Source organism: Mastomys coucha, unplaced genomic scaffold (assembly GCF_008632895.1).
Source record: "Mastomys coucha isolate ucsf_1 unplaced genomic scaffold, UCSF_Mcou_1 pScaffold22, whole genome shotgun sequence".
Lineage (NCBI taxonomy): Eukaryota > Metazoa > Chordata > Mammalia > Rodentia > Muridae > Mastomys > Mastomys coucha.
The window spans coordinates 69,440,495-69,452,121 of NW_022196905.1; the positions used below are offsets into that span (position 1 = coordinate 69,440,495).

At 41.6% G+C, this 11,627-nt stretch overlaps 1 protein-coding gene across 3 annotated transcripts in view; it reads left to right on the forward strand.

Moving 5' to 3' along the window:
* Cep135 (centrosomal protein 135) overlaps window positions 1–11,627 on the forward strand; it is a 59,195-nt gene that overhangs the window by 3,043 nt on the left and 44,525 nt on the right. For all 3 annotated transcript variants that reach the window (XM_031342788.1, XM_031342790.1, XM_031342789.1), the window contains exons 2-8: window positions 6–162; window positions 1,663–1,853; window positions 2,485–2,652; window positions 3,711–3,852; window positions 5,594–5,678; window positions 9,530–9,658; window positions 11,231–11,446. In XM_031342788.1, the coding sequence (XP_031198648.1) occupies window positions 50–162; window positions 1,663–1,853; window positions 2,485–2,652; window positions 3,711–3,852; window positions 5,594–5,678; window positions 9,530–9,658; window positions 11,231–11,446 (1,044 nt within the window). In that variant the 5' untranslated portion in view covers window positions 6–49. The remainder of the gene's footprint in view (window positions 1–5; window positions 163–1,662; window positions 1,854–2,484; window positions 2,653–3,710; window positions 3,853–5,593; window positions 5,679–9,529; window positions 9,659–11,230; window positions 11,447–11,627) is intronic.

Genomic DNA, 11,627 nt, shown 5'->3' on the forward strand with positions numbered 1-11,627 from the left:
TTCAGGACTTTAAGTTTGAAGTGTGACTAAAACTGGTTTTGGAAGCAAGATGACTACAGCTGCAGAGAGAAAGTATATTAACATTAGGAAGAGGTTAGACCAGCTGGGTTACCGCCAGACCCTGTCAGTGGACAGTCTGCCTTTGGTAGAAAAACTTTTCAGGTAAAACATGAAAATATAGTTCTTAATGTGTGTGATCCTTAATCCACTTACCAAGTTCGTGGCTGACCTTCTTCCCATGATAAAGCAGCAAGTGGATTTTAGAGAAGTCCTTAAGTCGTCTGAAGCTCTCTTCAGTCCTAAGCCTGGTCCTCAAAAGGGGGCCTTTGCAGGGTGGGATGCCAGGGATCTGGCATTCCAGGATGCCTTTCCCAGTCACCGTTCCTGAGAGTCTTCCTGAAGGGAGTCCTACTCTGAGGTTTCTGATGGAACTCAGAGGCGCGTCCTCCCATCTGTGGCGTGTCATTTGTTGTTATCCTTTTGCAGTGATGAGGACTAAACACAGCCTCGAGTGTGCTGGGCCAGCGCTCTACCATTGAGCTATACTCCCACGCAACTTTCCCCTTCAATTCTGTGTCTGCCGCGCTGGCCCTTAATTTCTGCTAGTCTAGAAAGGCGCTCTAACATGCTGTTATTACTGGCACATCTGACCTTAACAGAAAGGCTCTCTGAGATTGAAGTGGGATATTTAAGAAGGCTGGTTAGTAGGACTACAAGTGATGCTGGCAGAAAGCAGAGACTGGATAAAGCGAACTCGTGGTCTTTGATTTGAGCCCCCAGACCTCTCATGACCTGATCCCTTTGGATCCTGAAGCTCTGTCTCCCATGTGCTGAGTCATATGACACTCTGTAAACTTAACGTGTACTCTCAGCCTTGCTGTCTTGTGCACCAGTCCCTCTGCTTGTAGAGTGCTCTCCCTTTCTGTTCTTGCCCCTGTGCTGCACCTTGTCACGCTCTGTGCTGTGTAGGACAGGCACAGCATTTTATAATCACCATGTGTCATCATTGACATCTTGGCTGAGTCCTTGCCTTGCAGACTCCGTAAGGCTACCACGTTCAGCCACAGCTGCTCTAGATTGCTCAGCTAGTCAGCACAGAAATGTTTGCTTTATCGTGTGCCATGATGTCTCTGATGACTGTCCATTGAATATGAGTTCCTCATTAATAAGTGCATTTGTGTGTGTGTTTTCTCCTCATGAAACATTTAGTGGGTGAGTGTTGTTTTTATTGATCTATGTTCTGAGAGGTAAGGGATGTTCTGGTTTCTCTCTTCCTGGAGGTAGCATATAGCACACAGTCCATGTTTACTCAATGAAAAGCCAGTTTCACAGGCTCCACCAACCTAGAGATGGAGCAAGAAGGGACAGTGAACAGCGATTGGGCATGGTAACTCATTTTGTTGAGTGCCCTAATTGGATGTTTCTAAACAATGGACAAGTCAAGCAAACAACAGTTTGATGTGTTTGTATAACTTATAGTTAGGCCTGTTTTGAGGACCTCGAGGACCTTTTGATACCTTGAAAGAACCCTACTATTCATTCCTCTTCTAAATTTTCTATTGTTTAACACTAACATTATACTTAATCCATTTTAGCAATGTATTTGAACTTACTAAAATGTCATGGAACATGTTGCATTTGTATTTTCTCTCTTAACTTTAGTGATCTAGTTCATACGACAGAAAGCCTGCGACAATGCAGATTGTCCTCGGGAAAGGCAGAAAAGGAAAGCGCCAATCTGGATTTTGTTTTGGAACCTTATAAACTTGAAATTACAAGACTGAATAAGGAGAATAATGAATTGTATCTGGAGTTAATGAAGCTCAGAGAACACTCAGACAAGCACATTAAAGGTACATGCAACTTTGATGATGATTCTTTTAAATGAAGAATCCTTGCCCTCTTTGTTTTGTAAGTGGAAAAGGCTAACGTCTCTTTAAAATACTTGATATGAAAAATGATAGTCCTACCAACAGCTCTCTAAATACAGTGTGTTGAACTGTAGTTAGAGTGAAAGTAAATGAGTGTTCCATAGCTATGATAATGTGCACTGTACGTGGATTATGCTTTCTGTTAGTAATTAGTATAGAGAATATTAGGTGGCAGAATGGAAGATGTTTTCTCAAACAAAAAGTAATGAAGAAGTGAGAGCCATGTATCAGTTACTAAGCCATGTTTAGGCCAGGAAGTAGATTTCAAAGATAAAGGGTAATTATTTGGTTATTTTTCTATAAATTTTATTTTCAAAATTCTTTAGCTTAAACCCAACTTACTGGATCAAAGCCATGGTACACATTGGGTGTATACATTAATAACAAAAAAGCCGAAAGTCTCTTTCTGTGCCTTGTGGGTCATGTGCAGATTTGTTAGTGGTGGACAGTGGCTTTGGCTTCCTACAGAGCATGTGTAAGGCTTGGGTAGCGCCTTTCAAGTCCATCTGGATGGCTTGAACCTTAGAACTGTTTTCACCTTCCTCATTTTAAGACTTGAAAAGTACACTGAAGAAATGTGCACGAGAGACAGCTGATCTGAAGTTTCTGAATAACCAGTATGTTCACAAGGTCAGACTCCTGGAGAAAGAGAGCAAAGCTAAGGATGAGAAAATCCAGCAGCTTCAAGAAAAGAACCTGCGTGCTGTAGTACAGACCCCTGGTAACTGCGGCTTCCTTCCTAACCAAGCTGGGTAAAGTGGTTGTGGATACAGAACTGTGGGCGCTACTTATTTTTCATGAGATCTGTTAGTTTAGAAAGTGTAGCTCTAGTCTTGGCAGCAGCTGAGAAAGTACCGGGCTGTGGGTTTTATACCACTCCAAGATTATCTATCCATGTAACATGTTTCTGCTACCTACAAAGGAAACTATGGAGGTGCTCACTACCGATTCAGATTATAGCATTATAGGTGACATCCTCTTATATTTGGTTTTGCTCTTTAGAGTTTCAGTTATCTGCTCTTCATGTGTGTATCTGTGTGTGTGTATGTGTGCAGGAAGCGTGTGTATGTACACACATAAGCCAGAAGTCAACTTGTGTGTGTTTGTGTGTTTGTGTGTGTGCAGGAAACGTGTGTATGTACACACATAGGCCAGAAGTCAACTTCCAATTTCTTTCTCTATTGCTTTCCACCAGATTGTTTTGAGACAAGGTTTCTCACTGAGTCTTGAGCTTGCCTATTAAGCTAGAGAGGCTGTCCAGCAAGTCCAGGAATCTTGTCTCCTCTTCTCTGGTGCTGGGATTATAGGCATGGTACCAACACATGGTTGCCAGGGACTGGACACAGGTCCCTATGCTTGAACAGCAAGCACTTTACCATTTGAGCAGTATCCCAGGCCCCAGTTATCTGTTCTTTTGACACTGCTTAATAAGCATGTGAATCTTAGTATGGGTGTCGGTGCTCCTTGTCTGACAGTGATATGTTAGTGCAGGACACCGACCACTGCAAGGTACACTCAGCTTTTAATCCTGCCAAAATCTCTTCTAGGCGAGGGCCAGTTTAAACTGTGTGCATAGGCCTAGCCTGCAAGCACAGAAAACTTATTTTAGAATCTTGTCTTATTAGATGTTTCAGAAATACATTGTCCAATCACATTGTCAATGTGGGTATTTACTGATGAGCCCTCTTTATAACAGGTTAGCTTGTGCTGTTCAGTACCTAGAAGAGTATTGTGTTTGTCCTTTGTTTTTAAGCCAAACATCTGTTTCTGCTTTCTTAGGTGGCAGGAAAAGAAACATTGCATTTAGGCGCCAGCGGATGCAAATCGATGAACCAGCCCCGCCCTCAGAAGTCAGCTCATACCCAGTTCCTCAACCAGAAGACCCGTACATTGCGGACCTCCTGCAAGTGGCTGACAACAGGTGTGTGACGTACTTCCTCTGCTGAGGCTGGGAGGGGGAGAGGTACGTTTAACATGCCCAAGTACCTGAGTTTAGTCCCTAACAGCAAAGTTGGCATCTTCATCGTCATCTTTGTTGGCTTGACTGATCACATGATCACTGATGTATTATAAGGTGTATAGTGGGGAAGGTCTGGGCTTGTTAATCGTGTCCCCATGTCTAGCACAGAACTTTGCATCGACGCTCAATAGGTAGTTCCAGAACCATTTGGATTCTTTTTTCCATTTGTTTAAAATCTCTGATTTCAAATAAGTCTGGAGTTTCTGCCCATACTTGCTGTAAAATAACTTACTGCTATTAAAAACCTATTTGAATAGAGTCACTTTGACATTTAGTTTCGTCTCTAAGCAGGTCATCTTTTACTAGACTCTCTCCTGCTTCAGATATAGCAAAGTGCCAACTGGACATGAATAGATTCCTAACATGATCTGAAATTCTTACCTCATGAATTCTGTAGCCTTGTATTTATATTTCCTTAAATGTAAGTCAGACTTAGCTATGGATTCCATTTCATTAAATGTTTATCAGGCCTCCAGGGCAAGACCATGAGCAAGTGCTCTGAGATGATCAGAGTAAGGTGCTGCTGCCGGTTGGAAATGCTTGCAGTCCAGATGTTTCTAAGAGAGTTATGGACAGTTAGGGGACAAGAGCAAGTTCCAGTGATCTTGGGTGACACATAGTATGGGCACATAGGGAGATAGTTCATAAGGACTCTGTGGTTCATATAGCGAACACAGGAGGTTTTCAACCAGCCATAATATCTAAAAGAGCATTGGTTGAGATCTGCCTAAGATCCTTTCAATCATTTAGTCTCTCCTTATATTATGTGCCTGAGTTTATATGGCTACCTTAGCTTTTGTGGATTGCTCATCTGTTTAGGGTACAATCAGGTCACCTGGTGGTATTATTTAGAGAATCATTTACACTGTAAACGTGCCGTCAGTCTGTAAAACAGTGGGCTGTTTTATTCTGTACGCTTTGGTGTGCACACACACACATCGTTTGTACACTGTCTCTTCTGCATTGGTGTTGCATATCTGCATGCATGCTTTTATTCTTAGCTTAGATCAGTAGACACTTTTGGCTTCTGCAACCTACTTATTGCAGCTCATGGACAATTTATCTTCAAAGCAGACCTGCTTCAGGCTTTTCTAGCCAAAAATGGGTTATGCCATACTGAGCTTATAGAATCCATGTAGAGTTGAGATGATTTGGACAAAGTCTTGGTTTTGTTAGAACTTACAGGTCCTAGGGAAAGTAGGCTTTGCTGGGGTCACTTAGAGCATTGCTGTCTTCTCAGTTCTTTGCTCTCCAGAAGTGTAAAGTAGTTTGTAGGCAACGCAGGGTTGGCTAGGGGCAGAAAACACCCTATTTCACTTAGTGACATCAATTTTGGACTGGATTTTCAGTTTCCTGAACCTAAGAGTTGGTAACTGTATCTCAGAGTTGCTCTAAGGACCCAAAGGAACTGTGAGCTGTTTTATTGCATGATGTATATAAGTTTCAAATACCTTGCCTCTCAATTTTGATATCTGCTCCTGTAAAATTAGCTCTCCAAGGTGATGTACTGTATTCATGGTGAGGCACTGGGACCCTTGTGTCGCTCCTGCAACAGCATCACTTGGATGTTCCATCGTGGCATCTTGTCTCTCTTAACCAAATTCTCTGTTACACATGCTGACATTAGTCATACATGTTTCAGGATTCAGGAGCTGCAGGAGGAAGTCCACCAGCTGCAAGAGAAGCTAGCCCAGATGGAGAAAGGAGTGCAGGACTACAACAAGCAGGTGGGACAGTTCATTCCCTGGGTGGAGATGTGTGTGCTCTGATCGATTGTGACTAGAGCTATCTTCTTGACATTACAGATTTCTGGTTTTAAGTGCAGCCTTTTTCTTTTCCAAAAAGTTTGTCAGTTGAGTTAATAGGTGGACTAGCTCTCCAGTACTGGTCCATTTTCTTATTATTCACTGGGGTGAGCAGTAATTTTAGTTTTAGTTTTTCTTTTATTTAAACCATCTCTCCCCCTAAATAAAAAAATTTCCCCAAATAAAAATTATAAGTGTTAACTGTACTTTTGTAATTATATTTGTTAGGAGGGCCAACAAGATGGCTCAGTGGGCAGAGGTGCTTACAACCAGGCCTGATGACCTGAGTTCGATCTCCAGGACCCACATGGTAGAGGGAGAGACCCGACTCTTAAAAGTTGTCCTCTGACCTCCATTTATGACGTGCACACACAGAATATATAAATAAATAATTTTTAAAAACACAAAAGAAAATAATTGTATTATTATTTTATTTATTTATTTGTTACTTTCAATATAAATCTTTGAAAGTTCCTGTTCTGGGCTGCTGTCTTCATTGTGGCTCCTCTGGAAGTTATTACTACAGCATAGTGCAGCTGTCTAAGAAGCAAGAGCTTAGACACCGCATTAGATCATAACTCCAGTGAGCTCTGAGCTCTTGCTTTTTGTGTTGGTGTCTTTTTAGTTTATTATTGTTTCATTTATTTACATTCCAAATGTTGCCCTCTTCCCGGTCCCCCTCCAAGGGTTCTTCATCCATTCCTCTATCCCCTTTGCCTCTGAGAAGGTGCTCCTCACCCCACCATCCTACCTTCCGCATCCACCCACTCACTCCCAGCTCACCCTACTCCCCTGTCCCCTTCCCTGGGGCATCAAGTAGGATTAAATGCATCCTCTCCCACTGAGGCCAGACAAGGCAGTCCGCTGCTACATATGTGCTAGGGGCCACAGGCCAGCCCATGTATGCTCTTTGGTTGGTAGCTCAGTCTCTGGGAGCTACCAGGGGTCCAAGTTAGTTGACATTGCTGGTCTTCCTATGGGGTTGCCATCTCCTTCAGTTCCTTCAGTCCTTTCCCTAACGCTTCCGTAGGTGTCCCGGCCTCAGTCCAATGGTTGGCTGTTAGTATCTGCGTCTCTCTCAGTCAGTTGCTGGTAGAGTGTAAGTACAACATGGTGGCATCAGTAATAGTGTTAGGGCTTGGTGCCCACCCATGGGATAAATCCCAAGTTGAGCCAGTCACTGGATGCCTTTGCTTCAGTCTCTGCTCCATTTTTGACCCTGTATTTCTTTTAGTCAGGAACAATTCTGGGTCAGAAATTTTGAAGATAGATGATGACCCCATCCCTCCACTGGGGCCCTGTCTAGCTACTGGAGGTGGGCTCTTCAGGTTCCATCTCCCCACTGGTGGGCATTTTGGCTGTGGTCATCCCCATTGAGTCTTGGGAGCCTCTCACATTCCAGTTCTCTGGGACTTTCTAGAGGTTCCCCCTCCCCCCAAACCACTGTAGCTACATATTTCCATTCATTCTCCTGACCCCTCTGGGCTTCTCTCCTGTCTCCTCCCAGACCTGATCCTGCCTCCCTCTTTCTTCCCCCTCCTCTCTCCCACCCAGGTCCCTCTGTTCCCCTTCTAAGTGGGTTTCAGGCATCCTCACTTGGGCCTTCCTTCTTGTTAAGCTTCCTACCGTCTGGGAGTTGGGTCATGGGTATTCTGAACTTTTTGGCTGATATCCACTTATTAGTGAGTACATACCATGCATGTCCTTTTGTGTCTGGGTTACCTCACTCAGGATGATATTTTCTAGTTCCATCCATTTGCCTGCAAAATTCATGACGTGGCTAACCAGCATACATTGTTTCCTACTGTGCTCCCTGGAGTTTAAACTTGGTAACTTGTTTTTCATATGCATGCTATGTTTTTCTTTTGTATAATCTGTACATATAATCCTATATGTACTTAATATGTTGGTACAACTCTTAGTTTGTAAAGTACTTTGGAAATTATTTTGATTAGAAAAGAGTTAAAGGAAATTTTAATATCATCAAACAAACAAACAAACAAACAAACAAAAAACTGCAAACAAACCAAAAACACTTTGGTGAAGACAGTAAAAGCAGTGGCCCTTGACCTGTGGGTTGTGACTCCTTTGGGTATCCTGCATATCAGATATTTGTGCTACGATCATAACAGTAGCAAAATTACAGTTATGAAGTAGCAAATGCAGTGATTTTTTGGCTGGGGGTCACCACACAGGAGGAACTGTATTTTAAAGGGTCACAGCATTAGGAAGGTTGAGAACCGTTGCACTAAAGTATCAGGTATTTACACTGAGTTGTAGCTCAGAGGTAAGGAACTTGCCTAGCATAAGATGGGTTCAATTCTCAACATAGCAAAAAAGAAGACCAAAAAAAAAAAAAAATTCACAAATCGAATGTCATTGCTGTTTTTCAGTTTATAACCACATTTCCCCACAAGTGCTTTATAAACATAAACTGCCCAAACCTGCCATCTCTGAGGTGACTGAGGTGTGTGGAGGATGTGCTCAGCCATTCTGACTAAAAGCACCCTGCACTGTCTGCCCGTCGTAGCTGAGTCCTCTCTGCTGTTTATTCTTTTTGCTTGAGTTTGTTTTTCTCAGAACTTATTCCAGGTCGTGAGGGCTAGGGGGACCCACTGTGCATGTTCAAAGCTTGAATGGAAAGCAAGACCTGCACATACCAGCACCCCATATTCTGCTTTCCCCAACCTCTCTTGATGCTATCAGCACTTTCTCAGGCGGTCTCCTTGTTGTAGCTTCCTGTTTGTACCGAAAAATAGTAATATTTGTACTCAGGGTCTCCTAAGACTTCATGGGCAGCGGGTGGTTCTGGATCAATGCTCAATTCTTCACACTCCTCTCCCACAGTGAGCATCCTTGCACGTTACAGTCCAGTAGTGCTGAGCCATTTCTGCTGCCTCAGATAGTTCCCAGATTTTGTGCTTTGGCGCATCCTGTCTGGGGCATCCTTTTTCTTGATACAGCATTGTTATGACCTTGTGTGGACATTCTGTATTAGCAAGGCCTTGGTGTTCTAAAGACCAGAACGCAGAGTGGGTCTCCATATCCCTTTAACTGCTGGTGCTGCCGTAGCAGCCTTCCCCTCACTCTTCGTTAGCCAGCCACTGTTTGGATGCTTGCTAGTTTTCCCTGTGAAGTTCTCTGTTCCTGAAAGTCAGAGGCCATTGTCTCATACTTAGACCAACCACTGTGTATCTAGTCATTATTGAACTGAATTGTTTTCCCCCCTCTGTTTTGGGGGAAAAGAAAACAAAAAAGTGTGTGTACTTGTATATAGTTTTTCTAATTCTTGCATGTGAATTAATGTCAGCATATGGTTAATACTGTCCTTTGACTAAATGTAAATAGTAATTAAATTCACTCTATTTTCAGGTCCTTTTTGAATACTGAGTTAGATAGCCACTTGGTTTTTAGTGTCTGCCTTTCCTTCACATACTCATTCATTCTGCTGAGCACTGCAGTGTGTTAGACTTACCCAGTACCTGAACGTGTGGATAACCTGCCAAGACATTTCTCCTCATATAAATAATTGCCTAATTTTAAAGGAGAGAAACAAACTAAAACATTCAATTAGGATCAGTCCCATAACTGAGTGCTCTGTTAGAACTGTTAACGTTGCCCTGCTCTGTGTTTTGTACACGTGTGGATTCTAGTATAAATGGTGGCCGCTTGCTGGCACTGCCGGACATTGGTAAAGAGTGAATGAATGAATGTGCAGTTAAGGATTTGTTTGGTAGCCAGACTATCAACTGAAAGCAACTTTCTGTTCTCAGATTGAACTAAGAGAACGAGAAATACAACGACTGTCACTTGCTTTGGATGATGGTCGTTCCCCTGATGTCCTGTCTCTGGAGACTAGAAATAAAACCAATGAAAAGCTTATTGCTCACTTAAATATTCAGGTAATGGTTCTTAGGATTGTTTCATTAACTATATAAAAACTTGAGATTTTTTTAATAATATCTGTGGGTTTATAAAAGTGACAGGCTTTTTCACTGAAGTATAATTTATAGGACACTTTTTATTTGTTTATTAATTTGTTTAATTATTTTGAGACAAGGTCTCACTATATAATCTTGGCTACCCTGAAACCCTCTCTGCAGACTAGGCTAGCATTGTTCTCAGAGAGATCTGACTGCCTCTGCCTCTCCAGTGCTGGGATTAAAAGTGTGTGCCACCATGCCTGGCTCTAAAGGGTTTCTGGTAGAGCCAGAGTCTGACAAAATAAGGGGTAGCAAACTTAAAGGACCATAAACTCTAGGCAGTGCCTTCAGGTTGCCCTAAAAAAAAAAGACTGAATAATATCTTAATGTGTAAATTTAAGTGTGGTAATTGTAATTGTGCACTCAGGAGGGAAAGAGGCAGGAAGATCAGTTTATGGCCTGCCTCAGCCCCAGAGTAAATTCTAGACTACCATGGGTTACATGAGACTCTATCTTAAAAGAACAAAACAACAACAAAATATATAAATATATAGAGAAAACACAAAGAATATTTTAAAATATATTTTAAAAGCTTATTTTTGTATATTGGGGAATTCTTGGTACTTCTGTATTTTTAAAAACTTAATGACTATTTTATAGTGTAAAAGATGATTTTAAGGTATACATATACTTATATGTACTATATGCCATAGATTATATGTACTGGCTATAATATATGTTCTATATCTTTTTGACACATATACATATTATATATCATATCCTAACATATAATCTATGAATGTGGTAAGCATGTAGCTTTGTAATAAATGCTGTGTAACATGCAAAACTCAAGTCCAGTCCTCACCATCTGCCTTTTCATCCTCAGATCAAAGCCTGGTGCAAGGACATACAAGCCTCATGTTTTACCTGTGTGTAGCTGGGTGGAGTCTTTGTTCAAAGAATGTAGAGCATTCAAATACTTCTGTCCAATGGAAATGTGAATCTAAACAGATGGAATTAATTATAAATAATGTATTTATCCAGTAGATCCAAAACTTCATTTTAGCATATAGTCATTTTTACTTTTCTAAAGAACAACAAACAAACAAAATCCCAGGCCTTTGACACCTCATGTGTTTTACGTTTATAGCACATCTCAGTTTGGATTCACCGTCTTTCCAGTCTCAGCAGCTACACCTAGATGTCAGTAGCTACTGTATTGGGCAGCACGAGTTAATGTCATTGTGACAGTATTGTCATATTTGTAAAGCTCTGTTGGGAACAAGTTCACACGGATTTCTTATCCTTTCCTTTTGTATTTGAAAATCAATGCCAGTAGACACATATTTCTATTAAAGTCACATTGTGAGTTTTTGAAAAAACAAACAAACAAAATAGTATTTAGGGTTGCATATACAAAAACAGCTGTATTTAATAACTTTAGCACCTTTTATAATATAGTGTTTAGAACTTCTAGTTTGAAAATTCAAAATTTTGGATAGTTTTTCAATTTACATACACTTAACCACTATGATTATAAATTGGATTTAGGTTGACTTCCTTCAGCAAGCTAATAAAGAACTTGAGAAGCATATTCAAGAGCTCATGGAAACCAAGGAAACAGTGACAACTGAAGTTGTGAACCTAAGCAACAGAAATGAAAAGCTTTGCCAGGAGCTGACCGAGGTTGACCAGTTAGCCCAGCAGCTGGAAAGGCATAAGGAGCAAGTACTGGAGACAGCGGACAAGGAGCTCGGGGAGGCAAAGGTGACGCTGGGCCTGGGCTGTGTCCTCAGCACAAAGCTGAGCACAGGGAGAGCTGGGCTCTGGAGAGCCGAGCTCAGCTTTGGGTTTGCTCAGTGGGGTCTGCTTCTGCCTTTAGTAATCTAAGGGGTTCTGTTTGCTTGGCTTTCTTTTCTTTTCTTTTCTTTTACTTTTTTTTTTTTTT